Genomic DNA, 17,036 nt, shown 5'->3' on the forward strand with positions numbered 1-17,036 from the left:
GGCAACGAAGATTGCCTTTCTCGCGTTTTGGTTCTCCGTGACGATCTTTCTCGAATTTTTCATTGGTTAAACTCGTTAAACGTATGATAAGCGCCGGATTTCGTCGCATCCCAATAGATGGCGATAAGACTCCGTTGGTATGGTATACAAGAGGTGAAGAGTATGGTAGGAAAGCCATAAACAGAAGAAAAGATAAAGATAAATAGACTGCTCATGCATTTATAGAAAATTTGAAAGTATAAAATTCCACAGAATGTACAATATATAAAGTATCCACAGTATAGTGCTTTTTATAATACTTGGTAAGTGAAACAATTTTCTATCGAAGTTTTATTTGTTAAATTATATTCTCAAAAATATGAATTTGCATAAAAACCTGCAGTCTAGAGACAAATAACGAGGTCTCTCTTTTCTTTTCTATCTGTTAGAAACAAAAGCTGATAGAAAAAGAAAAAAAAACTACGTTAATGAGATATTATTATTTTCTTATTGTAAGTTTATTATTGTTTCTTCTGTATTATATATTTTTATTGTAAGTTAATAAACCTCTAAATGGTTCATGTTCATATAACATTTTTTGGTTGATTATATCCATAGAGATTTGGCCAACTACTCCAACTATGAGATTTGGCTTCTGAAACATCCTATATAATTATTGGCGGGAAGACGTACGTTAAACACAAAAATTGTTTTTACCATAATAAAAGCGATATTAGTCTATGTAAAAGTCTGCTGTACGATAACAGAAAATGTAATCTCCAGTGGAAAACAGTATGTTAAGTTTTAGTTATTATTTTTATTCTGATTTCGTTATTAAGGTAGATTTTAATTTCCTACAGTAGATGTTTTTCTTAATATCGCTTTTTAAGCAGTTACGAATTAATGAGGATATTGGCAAAAAATGACGAACAAAATTGTTTGTTAGAATATTTAACATACGTATTTATTTTGATTTATTTTCCGTAATTATAGCAAAAAAATAAGCAAATAATTCGTTGTTTTAGGGATGTTTATTGTCGAATCTTTTTGCTAGGTACGTACATATATAAAGGTAACAATAATCCTACTAGTCCTATAATCTATAATAAAAATAATAAATATAAAATTCAATATATACAAAAGACTATAAAAGACTGTTTCTCGAATTCTATCGTTCTTTACGTTCTCCAAATATTAATTCATAAATGCTCATACTTTCGTCCATTACATTAAATTACTTTATACCATATTGACTTTATCTCTTAAAATATAGTATCTTAATACATACATTGTATGATGTTTAAATAGTATAAAGTTTGTCTCACTTTGTTAGACTGAAAATCGATCATATCGATTTATACGAAACAGAGCAGTGCAGCAAAAATTCTCAAATTTGATCTTCGATATATAATACTCTTCTTTTTCTTTCTATAAATGTCATATATAAAAAAGTATTTGTGAGATCAGTCTTGTGTGACAAAACACTGATTAAAATTCTAATCAGTTTGCTTTATCGATTGATTCAAAAGTTAAGAGTTTGATAATTAACGATTCAAAAATCAAAGTTTATTGCTTTCGAATGTCTTCCAGATAGCCGTACAACGATCAATTAAAAAATTAATCTAATAATGCCCGACGTCGGAGAAAGTGAAAGGCCTATATGTCCCATGGTGGGAAACAATGAAATAGCTTCTTCAGTTCATTCAATTCATCACGACGAATCTCGATAAAAAGATCTTTACAATTGTCACTGAAAGCTATCAATACTAAATCCATTTCTAGGGAAATACGGTAAACATTATTATTCCTTCCAAAGTCTATGGGACATTGTAATCTAACCATTATCAATATCAGTATTATTTTCTAGGGTATTCCATTCCTCTATATTCTCCTGCTGTCATCATCACGCTACAAAATGGCACCACAATATCTTTTTTCCTCAACAAAATCTTCAACTTTAATTCCGAATGACATTCAGTCCTATTCAAGTCCTATTCAATTTTTATTGTCCAACGAACTTCTCCATTCTTTTGACAATCACTATACGTCTTTCTGAAGCTGCTAACAATCATTTAGCCAATCATGTAGCAGTCTTATAAAGAATGATCACCAAATCCATGAAATTTATAGTCAATATTGAGGATTTGGCGAATTCCTCTGAAAATTATTTTGCTGGTTCTGTTGCAATGGCCCAGCTGGACTGGGTCTTCCTTGTTCGCGGTACTGAGGAGGACCAGGTGGTCCGTTAGGAGGACCCGTTGTTCCAGGAGGTCCAGGTACCTTTCCGTAATTGCCTCGCGTCGAACCTTGATAACTGCCATATGCAGAATCGTCACTGCGTCTAGAAATATGCCCGTACATGCTTTCCGGTCTTCTAGAGTTTGCTGCGTTATCAGAGCAGGTGGATATCGTTCCATTCTGATGCTGCTGTTGTTGTTGCTGCTGCTGCTGCTGTGGCTGATGATGATTTTGAGTGGAAGATTGGACATTTGGACCTGACTGTTGAGAATTCTGACTACTCGGAGGAGGAGCTGGAGCCCGGCCATATATGCTGGACCCCGTAGATACACCATAGATACCATTCTCCCTTGTACTGAGGCTTGTGGAAATTCCTCTGATTCCATAAATGCTCTGTGTGCACTGTTGCAGTTGATTCTGCATATTTTGGTTGGTACTGTTATGATTTTGAGAATTTTGATTCTGACCATTTGATCCATTTTGCTGTTGACTGTCTCTTCCTGAATTTGAACCTATTTGACCTATTCTAATCGGGTATAGACTTTGTGCGGGGGCTAGAGGACCCGGTTTGGGGATCATTAGGCCGTCTCGGGTTCCGGAAGTCGATTTAGCGTATACACTTTGCGAACGATTTAAATTTGCCCTAGTTAAGGGTGGGGACTTGCAGTAGAGCGATTTGGTTCCCCCGTAAATGGATTCAACACGTTCTAAGGCTGTCGGAGGCGTACTGTAGATCGAGGAAGATGCTCCAGCAACTGGACGATAGGTTGCATAGGCGTTGGGGAATTTGGGACCCGTTGGTTTGTCCAGATCGTCGTAGGTATCCTCGTCGGATCTCATTGATGAATTGTCACCGTCGTCCATATCCCGTGGGTCTCTAGATCGTTTGGGATTTAGAACGTACTCGTGAAGAAGGGCTGCCACTGCGCTTCCGGACAGTGGACCTACCCAGTACACCCAATGGTTGTCCCAACGATTGGTGACGAATGCTGGTCCAAGTGCGCGTGCGGGATTTAAGAATGGACTCTGAAATATAATTAAAAATATTTGTTATAATTTAATAGTGATCGATTCATCTATGTTTTTTCTATTTGTATAATTGTTATTCATGTTTGTTTTATATTTTTTAAACTGTGTACGGGACGGAAGTGATACCGAATATTTTTCTGTTTGCAGTATATTGTACACGCGTTTCGAAGCAGGTGGAACCGAAAGATTGAATTCTTTTTTTCTCTTTTCTTTCTTTCTTTCTTTCTTAGTCCTCCCTATTCGACATTTCCTTCTCTGCTGAACTGCAGGTGCTGTTTAAAGACACGAACGTGAGGCTGATTCGAAAGGAATCGAGAGCCGCTTTGGATAGACCGGTTACGGAAAAGAATGCGTACAACGGAAGGTAAAATAAGGAAAAAAAGGACTACTTTCTTAGACCTTCTCATACTAACACGATGTTTTTCTCTTTCATCAACGAGAACTTTGTGCTTTAATCGAAGCTTGGACCGAAAGCAGTATATACTCACCGAAACCAAAGTGGCTGCCGTGTAAGCTGCAGCTAATACGCCAGCTGGTTTCGAAGAAACTGACATTGGTAGTATTTTTGAGCATTCTGAGGTAAAATGAGATAGGACGATCAGCACAGAAAGTGCTAATTCTACCAAGAGCCTCTCGATAGGTCCTCCGAGACGACCTACGGAAGTTAAGGTCTGCGTATTGGAAGGTGTAGTCACTCTATAACAAATAAAATTAAGTTACTTAATTATTGAATGCATTATGTAGATAAGAAGAATTAAATAAACTTAGGTTATAATAGGAAAATGTAAAAATTATCGATCAGTTTTCCAAAATAGTTCCTGCGTATGACGTGTCATAGTGTAATATACAATGATTTTCCTATTGAAGGTTACTGTAACAGCGACACCCGGCGTAGAAGCCCCCTGCAGCAAGTCAGTCCCAGTGGTGTAATGTTTATATTAGCCGGTGCATCGTCGAGCCTATGGGCTTCATTCATCGCCCCTCCCCTTCCCCATCGACGTGTTTCTTTTGTATATAATCTCGTTAATTTTTTCAGTTCGTACAATCACACGGGGCTACAGACACACGACCTTTTGTGTTTTGTACAGTGACCACAATGGTATTGGACATCAATAAGAATTTCATGTTGGCGAATCTCGATTTATAATCACTGCCCATTGATAAAATTAAAATCTTATATTTTATACTTGACGTTTCAAAAATAAAATACTCGACAGTTTATCTGCTAAAAAGAAAAATTACAAAATAGTGGAATTTAGGATTTTAATATTTGAAAGTCATTAGGAATGTTGCTTGCTGAATGTTAATGCGAAGTTTTTTTATAAATATGTTTTAGCACGTTATATAATATTAACATTAATTTCTTTTCAGACGCGAGTCATTTGTCTTAAGTGGATTAATAGAAACAATCAAGTTCAAAGTAATTGATACACGAGATCAATATTAACAAAAAATTAACAAGGTGAACCTGCAAGTGCAGGATATGATGCAGTTCTGAGCGAGAAATGGATCTAATTTTACCGCTAAATGCATTGAATCCCTGTCCCTCTGAAATTTATCGTCACGTGTATCGGCGAAAATTCTCCCCCGTTTACAGTGTGATGCAGATAGAAGCTCCCTTTCTTTCTTTTTCTTGCTCTATTCAGCCTCTTTATGTCGAGAGGCCTCGTGATCGTGTCACGAGAGAGCGAATTGATGAAATCAGAAATGCAGATCATGACGGCACAATTGGGATTAAATGTATCGTCTGTGGTTGAGGGTGGAAACAAGGAAAAAATGAGATCTCGCGTCCCTTTTAGAGCAGCCAGAGTGATAAGCGGATTTTTGATCGATCTTTTTTCTTTAGTAGACAATAGTCACATTGGTCATAGCAACTTTTTATGCTGAAGCTAACGTGGGAAGATGATATTCTGTGAGTTTTTTTTTTTTTAATATCATGATATGATATTATATTATGATATTATATGATATGATATTATTTTTTATATAATCGTAGGTAATTGCTTCTAGGATATACTTTAATATTTAAAACGAGTTTAAAGAGGCCGAAGGGACTTCGTTCCATTTTAATCCCCTTTAAGAGACCCATTTTGGCCCTAGACAGAAAGGGAACACTCTTTGCACCTACTCTTTGCTGTCAGAGTGCGGACTAGCCTCCATTTTCTCTACTCTAAAAGCCTTCTCGTAACAAAAAGCTACAACCTGAAAATATTTCAAGCAATCCTACTTGAACCTTACATTGGAACTAATACTTAGAAAACCAGTAAATCCTTCGTTTTCCATCATATACCCTTCCCTTATGATTATCGTTTAAAACTGATCTCTCTTTTTTCACAAGTCCAATATAAAATCTGAATAAAACTCTACGATACTTTTTTGGTCCACCGTCATTCGATATTTCTTAGAAGAGTTTTACAAAGAATGCTCCCATAGCTGACAGTCTTTTTCTCACGTTTTCCGCTTGAGAAGATACGGTCATTCAGCCGCGACTCATTTCGTCGTTTAATCCTACATGCACTTGACTCGAGAGACCGCGTGCAACCTGTGCCCTATATTCGCATGGGGGTAACCGAACCCCAGAAACACCCTCAAGGATCCAGCGAGGGCTACAACGTTTAAAATAAATTTCAATTCAGAGCCAGAAGGGGTGTGTATCACTTTCACTAGACCTCTGTCGTGTTTAACGAGCTATTGATATCTTCCACCCACCAAAACTCCCTTCTGTAGAGTGGTAAGGATATATACGTATGTAAGCTACGTACTCTAGTCGTTAGCGGCCCCTTTCCTGGCCCCCTTTTTTGACCAGGAAAACCGCCACATGTGTGTGATATGTGTTAAAGCCCAGGCGAGATCTACAGTGATTCCATTCTAAAGTCTTGCCCTATGGGAAAGTTCAGGTGCTCCAGTGGTTGTGGTTAAACCAGAAAATTAGGTTCACGGTGAACTACCGATGTAGGGCGATCGATTGTGGGAAGTTTTGCAAGAAGCTTGACCAGTCTTCCCTTATGGGACAAACTGTATCGAGTGTTACGCCTGATGGAATTGCATTCAGTGAAATTTTATGGTGTATAGAGAAGCAAGTATTTTTAGCATATTTATTCGAAGGTAGCCTGAATACGGGTAATATTTCTTTCATTCTTTACGGTATCCGGGCCAGTTTCCTGTCACCTTCTTTTTAAAAAATCATAGCGAGGAGATGAGACGATTAATTCCAGACATTTTTCTTGAGAACAGTGCAGTTTCCTGCACGAACATCATCGACCATAGAAATCCAAGGCGACAAAGCACAGGAATTCTTTGAAAGGACAAAACAGTTCGAGCCTCAGATTTCTATCCTCCTCGTCGTGAATGGGAAACATGTGAAAAAGGGGCCAGGAAGTGCGTACACCCACGAGGATCCATTGCGACACAATAAACGCTGCTGACCGCGTTTTTCTTGCTTTTATCCTCTACGTTCGTTTATCTTTAACGCAATATTAGAATCCATTCATTGAGAAAAACTTCTATCAATTAGAAAACTCTATACTCTAAATTATTCCTTTATAAACAGATTCAGTTATGTATAATTAGAAAGGTACGATATTTAATCATCTACTTTAAAATGTTATAAAAAATACCTCCTCCTTAAATTTAGTTTTATTAAAGTTTTCTTATTACAATTTTGAAAATTTGTTTAATCAAATGAAACTAATTGCACGTACATATGTTCCTTTAGCCACAAGTGTAAGAACACCAAAGATAATTAACAATGGAGAAAATTTCACGTACCTATATACAATCGGTTCACTAGGGCGATTATAATACCCTGGCAGATTCATGGCGGCGATATCTAACAATAAGTTCTAAAAGAATCTTATTGACCTGTTAAGATAGGAGAGAGAAAGAAACCGTGGCAGCTGGCCTGGAAGATCGTTGCGGATCCTCCTCCTTTATAGAATCCTATATAAATCTTGGACCGTGCCTTTCTACGGGGAAACACGTGCCAGCCACATGTTGCATAAAAGGAATCGTCAGTGGTCCTTTCGAATATCCATAGCGTAAAGTCGCAATCACAAAGGAGCTTTAGAGCCTATAAATGATTCTCTTTCGACCGAAGGATACGAAACAGCGACAGATGTTTTCCGTCTTTATCTTTTCAAACATGTCGAATTCGGTATGTACAGGCGTTTCTTAAGGATATGAGATAACAGTAGTTGTTTCGTCTTCTTTGGAAAAGCTTAGTTAGTCGTTAAAAAGCTTTCGATAGTTATAGTATCGTCATTTTGATTAAAAAAAAATTGTTTATACCAAGATATTATTTAGAATATTTTCAAGTACAAAATTTGTAACTCTAATTAAGGTTGTATAATTTTTAATTCGGATTTCGTATGAATTTGCAATGTGAGTTGCATTAACATTCTGCAAAATCTAAATTTTATTGTATTTGCAATAAAGGCTATATTGTAAAGTGTTTGAAGAAATAGTTTTTAAGTCATCTTTTTAGTTGGGAAAGAAATCATGATTGTTCACGCACTCACGTTAAGAAATGGATTTCATGTAGGGCCAACAGGCTGGCTGCGCATGCATCTAATCGCACAACCTACGATCATGGAACGGAACGATTCTTAAGAACGAACACGTGGTTGTGACCATCTGTTAGCATCCTGCTTCGTTCATCCTACCCTAAGTTAGAGCCTTTTCGCCTCGCTAGTTCTTTCCTCCTGCACCTAGAAGATCGACACATAAGCATCAATCCTTTCAAGGCTATTTGATTTCTTAAACTCCAAGGTAATCGTACTCATATTTTCAATCTTTCTCCAAAAGAGAAGAAAATGATATATCATAATTATAACACATTTTTAGAACGAATTGAAAGCTGTTTAAATTATATCGTATAACAATAAAGTAATGGACCATTAACTAGAAGAGAATTATAGAATACAGAAGAATGAAAAATGCACAGAATAGAATAAATCAATAACATAACGCGATAAACACAACAACAGAACAGATGAAATCCTCAATCCCGAAAATTAATCCTCATAAAATACCAAAAGCAATTTATATCGAGTTTCTCAGAGAAGTTTAAACACTAAGGATCTCAGCTTCTTATCACCTTCACCAACTCTTCATGAAACCACTACAAGGAACACAAGGCGTAAACTTTCCCAGCATGCAATACGCTCAAATATTTAGTTTAGGGGGCGACATCGTTCGCTTTTAGCTGAGAGTCAGAGATTTTAAGAGGTGCGTGAAAGACCGTCACATGTTCTCCGCTTTTTTGCTCATCATCAGCCGCTCCGAATTTATTTTTACTAACGAAGAGGTACGTTCTTGCGTCGCCTACTTGTCACAGGACACCGTCGACGACTGGAATAACATTTCCACGGAGGAATAACCGTCGCATATGAGTCAAAGTTGTAAAAGCTAGAATATCGCGGAGATCGTTTAGGCGGGCCGCTTTGTGTCCTCGGTAAAAGGTGTTCCAAGCAGGTAAAACATTCCTATTGAAACGGTTCTACCTGACCCACCTGGCTTTCACGCTACATTTTCGGCTCGACAACAGTTTCTCCCCATGCATATGGATATCAAAAAAGGACTAGCTACATAAAACGCAGAATCTCCGTTAGCTAGATCAAAAATATATCGCCAACAATCTGTACATATATTGAAAATAAAATTTTCATTAATTACACTGATTAGATAAAAAAATTAAAGTATCTTTAATTTATAGTATTCAAGCACGAGTATATGTTTGACAGTTAATAGCGCATATATATATTTGATTGGTCGACGAATTATCTTCAAAGAAAATTCGAAGGGAGATCCTAAGTTGGCTGGAAGTATTGAAGAAGGTTCTCGAAATCACAGCTTAAGAACCCAATATCGAAGGCTTTCGAAAAAGCTTGGATATTACTCGTCGACTGTAAATCTCTCCCTTTGGAAGACCGCCTTCATTCGATGAATGATATTTCTCAACCGTAACGTATTTTCTTTGCGTGTACGTCAATTCTTTAAAAATACGACGCTCGAAGTCGAGCGATTTATTCTTTATTTTTCATCTTATTTTATTGTATCTTTCATTAAGATAGATTTCAATTTGATTAATCACATTGTAGTTTCGAACGTGGTCATAGAGCGACGCGACAAGAATTAATTGCTCCTGATTTTGAGACTAAACGTGGCTGGGTGTCATAGATAGTTTTGGAGAACAGGAAACGTGCGACGGGGCTGTTTCTTCGCTGGACATCCGGCTCGCCACGCGTCTGCGTGTGTCTTGCTTGACGTCACAACACACACCTGCTTCCTCACAGCTGTTCCCCAGTCCGTGGTGGCAAACTCCCTTGACAAATAGTTTTATACCACCGCGTCCATCTCCCTTTAGAATTTTTCTTTTTCGAAAAATCTCGGTCGGCGTGCTTGGACTATTCCTTCCGTTTCACAAGTAAAAAGAGAATTGGATATGTCTTCTTGTAATAACTATTTGACTTCATAAATTATATCGCACATGTGTTTCAAATGCCGTACGTCGAAAGAACATCAAAACCATCGCATCAGGATGTCAAGGGCAAAGAATATAAAATTACAAAAATAATATTTAACCAATGTTTTCTAGAATTTATTCTTTTTATCAACATTATAAACAGTTTCTCATTTTTTTTGAAAATCTTGTTTCAGTGGCGTTACTTTAGGAAAATATGTGCGATATGGTAATTTATTATAAATCTTCATATCCTTTCCTGAAGCTTAAAGTTTACAATCAATTTTTTATGAAGATATATCATGGATCTTTTTCTTTACGTATCTGTACTGTGGAAAAAGTATATAGGAGGATAATGGGAGAATCTTGTAACGTGTTGATGAAACGATACTAAATCCTTTCCGGATAGTTAGACTCGCGATTCTCCCATAATCTCTGGGTCGTGTCAGTTCGGTTTACGATTTATCTGCTCGGCTGCCTGTCCATTTCATTTTTTATTTATATTTCAGGGAAGTATCGCACTGGGAGCTACCAACCCTCTATGAACGCAAGGATACGTGTTTTACAAACGCCATATACACACACACACACATACATCGATTGATCCAGTCGCAACAGATGCAAGAACTGTGTTATTTCCTTCTTCATCTCTCCCGCTACCGCCTCTTTTTCCTTTGGCTCTCCTTTTTTCTCATTGGGATGCACGTACTCCCCAGAGACATTTCTGGAAGGGATGACGAACCCGACTGGTTAACTAGAGTATTGTTCGATTATTATTTCGGTACATATCGCGCACTTGTTATCTCTTTGTGCGGTCATATGGTGGTCTAAGGGTGATCCCACCGCGGATGACAGATCTGTCGTATGGAATCGTCAGAAATATCCGTATTCATCCACAATTTCATACTACGTAATATTTCATTCAATCCATACAAGAAATTTTTTACGAAGAATTATTTAAAACACAAATTTTAAATCTAGTTTACACCATCTTAGCTTTCGAGGTTCAATGATCATGGCTATTTCTTTCTCATAGATATTTAATTTTGAAATAGTCACTAAGGGAAAACTTCGTAATTTTTTCAACACGCGGAAAACCTTAACGGATGGATAATGATGTTCAGGGCGTATCTGCGGTGAATCGTACGGGGTGTTCTTACCTTTCCCCGACCACAGAGTATCGATGATGCTGACGAGGGTGTTCAGAAAGTTATTATACAGGGGCACTCTTCTATTCTATGGTTCCCATGGAACAACATCAGGGGTCTGCAACTTCCATGCAACCTGTGCCAACCTGTAATTTCCGGTCGTAGAACAATCCTCAGTTATCTTTTCACATCATTACCAGTTATCATATCATTAATTGCATCTTCATTCATCTTCGTACTATGTATTCCTTTCTATAATTCTTTACGATTTCATCTTTTTAGATATATCAACATAGCGACATTCCGGAGAGACAACGACGAAGCAAAGGAATGACAGAAAGAAAAAGTATAAGAAAGAAGAAAGCGAAGAAGACGATGATAAAAGGAGAAAGGGAGGACAATGATCCTCGAGAACGCAGAAAACATCTGCTCTGGCTCCGGATCGCAGCGTGTCCTCCTTCAATGAGAGGCGATTGCGTTGTGAAACTTGTCCCACCTCGGCGCGTATAGGTATTCATTATCCTCGTCTCTGGTGCCTGGTCGATCCTTTTTCCGCACGATCTTTTTTGGTCCATGGAACATCTGCGGCAGCTGCGAGGCGGTGGCCTGCCGCAGCGTACACGGAACGAGGCAGGTGCTTACCTTCGAAGAAGCTTCTCCATCTAGCCCTGCCAATTACGCGTGCCTCTTTCTGCCTCTCCCACTCTCCCCTGTCTCTTCCTCGTCTCCCTTCGTTCGTCTCTTTGCAATTTTTTCACCGATACCCGCTGAATAATCGAGTATAATTAAATAGTCTGAATTATGGTTTCGAAGCGGTCGAATATGTTCTAATAATCTATTGAAGTTTTGAGGATTAGATGTTTGCCTTAATAATTACTTGGCGTTGCAAAGAAAAGTTTGATGATGTTTATCTTATACGAAGTTCATGGATCATTGTAATGAAACTTGTACTCTTTGATACTACATCATACATCGTGAAGATACACATAGGAGACATCTATGTCTATAATTTCTTGAGAAAAAGCGTACACTTTAATGTATCATTTCTACGCTTCAGTGAATTATCTTGGATAACCCATGGCAATTCTCGACAAAAGGGAAAGCAATTGTTTTCGGGAAACGAGAAGAAAGAGAAATAATGATCCATGTCTGAACTACATTTTTTATCGTAGTATCTGTTCTCTGTCTCTCTACGACAACGGTCGAAGAAGAGATTTGACATAAGTGATGGTACCTTGGAAGTTCGTCGTCCTCATCTTCATTTTTTTCTCGCCCTCTTGCGACGCGAGATCCTTTAACCACGGGCAAAATCGAGGCACGTGCACCAAGTTGCACACGGCCAATCTCTTTCTTCTCTCCATCCAACCGGGGAGAAAAAAAATATTACAGCAGCGTGCTCGCGCGCTCCTGATCATCGCCTGCTCGCGAAAACTTGCTGCCCCGTTGAATTATAGACTATCCACGCGGGCTTTATAGGTTAATAATAGAGACGTGAATATCGATGAACATATAATAACGACTCGTGAGTACTTATTTTAAAGTACGAGTATAAATCAGCCAGTTCTTACAATTATATAGTTAATAGCCAGCAGCCACGTAAGAAGATATAAAGCATTCTACAGAGTGACACAAAAGTAACGCGATACAATGTCTTAAATACCTGAAAATGATTTGCTATGAAACACGTAGCTTATATTTATATATCTTAATTTGTATATTTTCAGTAAGTCCTCTTGTACATCATTTTTATATATAATTCCAATTGAAGTAAGTAAGTAGAAGTTTCTAAGCTGCAACTTTGAATCGTTTCAGATCCAGCGGGCAATTTTATGCTCTGTTCAAGACGTACGTACTCGAAAAACAGCACACATAGTAGGAAGGCTTCTCAAGGATTCAGCTAGATATCAAAGAGATTCACAGGAAGAACATGGTTATTTATATTGCATGTTAGCATATGAAGATTACGCAGAAATGTATGTATATGCGTTACTAATCAACCACGATCGACTTATCTCAAGTAGGTTATCGAGAACGCCCTATATATCTTCTCACATTTCTGTTGCCTACTTTAAACAATTGAAATCCTAGTAAAGATTCTAAGAAACGGATGTGTTTGTTATTTACTTAAAAGATGTATGACTGTGGTACCGTTGATTTCAGAGGGCTTTTAAAAATGGTTAAGACATCTTGAAGGGACGGGAAAGTTTCCGGGGCTCGACTACGCGGCCTTCTCGGATTCCATATCTAGCAGCTGCCCTCTTGGGGCTCCGTATCTCCGATTTTTTCTACACCCTGCTGCTTTCGTGTGTGTATATAGATACTCGAAGGAAGTTTTTGCTTTGAAAAAAATATTGCGTTCAACCCTTTTCACTCAAAGTGTCAAAATTTATAGACTTCTGAACTATATATTATAGAAGTTGAAAAACTTATTAACTACATTTGTTTTAACTACCACATGATAATGATATCATAACAAGAATGCAAAGGGTTGGAAACTGTTTATTGGTCTTGTGAGTTTTTAAAGCAATCACTCACCCATACAGCATCGCAGCTCCGGCTATACCGCCTCCACATTGTGCGGCGATGTACAGAGCAGCTCGGAGGAAGGAGATTCGTCGACACAAAGCGAAAGATAGCGAGACTGCTGGATTCACGTGGCCACCTGCACGACAGACATTTTATTACGGGTTTTATTATAAATTTAGCATATATTTTTTTATACAAGGTAAACGGAACTTATATTTTATATTTTCTATATATATATCAAAACAGAAATTATACAAAATAATATATCTATATCAAAATTGTTAATAATAAAAATTTATATAAGACTTAAATTAAAATCGAAGCGTATTCTTGGAAGGGACACGAATATGTTTTATTTAGATGACAAAACGGACAATAATCGAACAGACTACAGAAGAATTGCAAGATGTAAGCCTGATATACTATATTATATGCCATCTAGGGCACTCTCTTGTACACGTTCTGCTGCGCGCGTGGTGTGCTGTGTTTCTATCGGCCACTATAATCGGTTAATGAGTCAATCGAGAATGAAACCATGAGGACCGAGTACAAATGACGTGACAGTGTGGATGACAAAAGTTTCTGCCTGCGGTATAATATCGCCCATATCCCGAAAATTGCTTTACAGATGAAAAAGATGTTAAAGTAACAAATTTATTGGATATATTATTTTGAAAATGTGGTACTATCAAAATTAAATATACAAATGACTAGAAATGTACAAAATTACAGGTAATCTTCGAAAATGTATGAATATCATATAGCGCAAAAGACTTACCACTGATATGACCAAAGATGAAGCAGATTGCCGAAATTGCAAAACCGGATGCTACAGCGGTAGCTAAGACAGAGAGTCCGCTTCCGGAAACTGCGGAGGATGCGGCTGCGCCGGATACAACGAGACTGAAGAGAAAGGTAGCGAAACACTCCACAGCTACTGCTCTCCAGAGTTCCAAACTGCGAGCCTCTATCGACATAGGCGCTTTCTTCTCTGTTAGTTCCATGTTATTTTCCTTTAGGGAAGAAATCCTCGTAAGCAAGGTCACGATGTGACCGTCTAACTCTCTTGAAAACGTTTCCGTGGTCATTTTCCCTACTTAATATTTATTAAATTTTGCAAAGAAGCAATGTAAAATAATGTATGGTAGTTTTTTGAGTTCTTTTTAAAGCATTCTTCCTACTCTATCACTTTTAGGATGCACCTATGTGTATGAAGTCACTTATTCCACACTTTCACGTGATGTCGAGTGCTCAATACGATTTGAATGGGGTTCGCGGGAAAATTACGAAGTACCGATACAATGGAAGAGCACGAGATCAAACGAGGGACAACAGCGAAGCCGATGTTGCCGGAATGGCAACGCGCTTTCGAGTGACAAGACGATCGGCGAACAAGTGGGCCCCAGACTGTGCGAGTGCCTCCACCATCGCACCGCCCCCACTCTTCGACCACCGCCAGTGCATCTGTGCCTGAACCCGAGGAAATCGAGAGGCAACCACGCGCAGCTTGTCCCGAAAAAGTACGAAATGATAGAGGGAGGGTGTTCAAGGTAGAATCGAAGTGTTAAGACAGGATGCGGTCAAGATAGTATTTGAAGAGTAATCGTAGTACTTCCAGAGGATTGGGTTCCGTTCAGGTTTCATATTTAACCCTCTAATACTATGCAACTGCACAGAATCCCGTTAACAATATGCTGGCGAAATTACATGAAATGGTTCAAAAACATAATTTTATTGGCATAACATAACAATAGAAAATTATTAGAAAACACGAAGAACAGAGTATTATCACCTAAGAAATAAAAATAAACAATAGAGTATTCCAATGTTCTAGTCCAGCTTTTCTATTAGAAACATGTTACTTGATAAAAAGTAAATTATATTCCGTACATAAAATGTAAATTTCTGTTTTTCAGTCAAAGTTCTGTAAGGTATGTATTTGTTAAGTTCGTATATTCCTGAAAGACAGGAGCATACTTTAATTGGAGCAATATTTAATTTTACAAGCGTGAGTGAACTATTAACATGTACGTAGAACGACAATGAGCATTAAAAAGAATAATTACATTTACCAGGGAGAATGTCTTATTCCCACGAGTTCAAAGACTATTTTAATACCAAAGTTCCCACAAAAAGGGATGCATGCACGACGGGACGCAAACAACGATTATAATAACGTCCATTTAAATCAACTTTATACGGACGCCGGTTCAGGACGGACTGAATGTTGCGTCCAATAAATTTGCATTCACCGCAAACTCTTCAAACTTGAATATCTCGTAAAACATACCAAACTAAACATCTTAAAATATCATAATCTCATATCTTTTAGTCAGAAAATATAGGATATCTCGTCATTTTGAACTTCAAGAATACGCTTTTCTATGTCAAGAAATTATTTATGAAATATTTATGAAACAAAAACTCAAAATATATTTTATATAACAAACTTTTCTTACTTTGCAATTCGCGACTGACTTTTATTTCACGTTCACTTTTGTTCTCAGAAGTCGACCCCGTCGTGTCAAGCGTGACGATTCCAAGAGGATAGCCGAGAACGAACCAGCGTAATTAAGCCACGCCAGTTCTTTACTGAGACTGTACAAGCATGTAAGTAAAGTTGACCGGGGAATGGGTAATAAATCCAGCAATTGCCGTAAATTGGAGAACTCACGTGAAGGGGGTGACAAAGAGAGCGACAGATAAAAAGCTTTTACTTTGTCGCATCTCTGTCTATAGACGAAGCAATTGCTCCAGCGATGTATGTTCCTAATCTTACAAATACAAATCTTTATATTAATACTTTATTAATTATTACATTTGTCGGAGAGGGAAGGACAGCGGGACTTTCCGTCGGGAATGCTGGGAAAAACCACCCATCGCCATAGTCAAGATTTTAATGTTTAAGCCATAAAAATAAGGAAAACAACTTTTAATGTTCCAACCTGGCGTTACGACGATGGGTTCAGGTTTAAGGTGACATAACGGGTCACCAGACGTAGCCACGATCACGGGAGGGCCGCGTACTGACAGAGGTACGGAATGATTTTATGACTCTCCTTAAAAACAAGGATTGACCCGAGAAGCGGGGACAGGAGTATATAAGGGTAGGTTCATCTGGATTCAGGGAGTTTTTAGTTAGTTAGTCGTTGAGCGAATTGCCGAGTAAGTCACGCTGATACTGGTCATCCCGTGGACAGTGGATTCGTTATCGAACCTGGATTCGTTGTCACCATCATTTCGAACATTCTATTGCCGTTACTCAGAGCCTCTTGTAGTGCCCACATTCGCACAGATAAACACTAACCACATCCGCGACGGTAAAATAAGTAAAGGTTCATAGAACGCCCCAAAGTGCCAACCTGACTCCGACAATTAATAATTTGTATTAATATAATATAATTTAAATTAATATAATTAATAATATTATATTAAAATTATTATATTAGTAATTTATATTGCGCTTAATATTAATTAATTATTATAGAAAATATTAAGATTATTACATAATCTTTATATTAGTGTCATTTATCGATTATTTCCGCGGGAACTAATATCTCCCACCTAGCTCCGGGTAAATCATGAACATATCTCACAATCTGTATCACGTTGTAGCTGTATATTCAATCAGAATATCTTTTTAGGTGTATGTGATC

The 17,036-nt window shown here is 37.8% G+C and overlaps 1 protein-coding gene and 1 long non-coding RNA gene across 3 annotated transcripts; one reads left to right on the forward strand and one right to left on the reverse strand.

The window, feature by feature from the left end:
• Positions 1-154: 154 nt before the first annotated feature.
• LOC143302629 (uncharacterized) lies at positions 155-1,688 on the forward strand. The gene is made up of 4 exons (XR_013058267.1): positions 155-302; positions 598-668; positions 1,005-1,033; positions 1,570-1,688. It is a non-coding gene; the product is annotated as an uncharacterized LOC143302629 (long non-coding RNA).
• On the reverse strand, positions 992-16,673 carry bib (MIP channel family protein big brain). 2 transcript variants are annotated; one of them, XM_076618195.1, is made up of 5 exons: positions 15,840-16,673; positions 14,159-14,393; positions 13,390-13,516; positions 3,735-3,942; positions 992-3,243 (listed from the first exon to the last, which is right to left on the reverse strand). In XM_076618195.1, the coding sequence occupies exons 2-5, from the start codon at positions 14,382-14,384 to the stop codon at positions 2,110-2,112; spliced, it is 1,695 nt and encodes a 564-aa protein (XP_076474310.1). In that variant the 5' UTR covers positions 14,385-14,393; positions 15,840-16,673; the 3' UTR covers positions 992-2,109. The 2 variants fall into 2 exon arrangements, with proteins under 2 accessions (XP_076474310.1, XP_033189641.1); XM_033333750.2 differs by lacking the exon at positions 15,840-16,673 and having other exon boundaries at positions 14,159-14,869.
• Positions 16,674-17,036: the final 363 nt, after the last annotated feature.

Source organism: Bombus vancouverensis, chromosome 4, assembly GCF_051014615.1.
Source record: "Bombus vancouverensis nearcticus chromosome 4, iyBomVanc1_principal, whole genome shotgun sequence".
Lineage (NCBI taxonomy): Eukaryota > Metazoa > Arthropoda > Insecta > Hymenoptera > Apidae > Bombus > Bombus vancouverensis.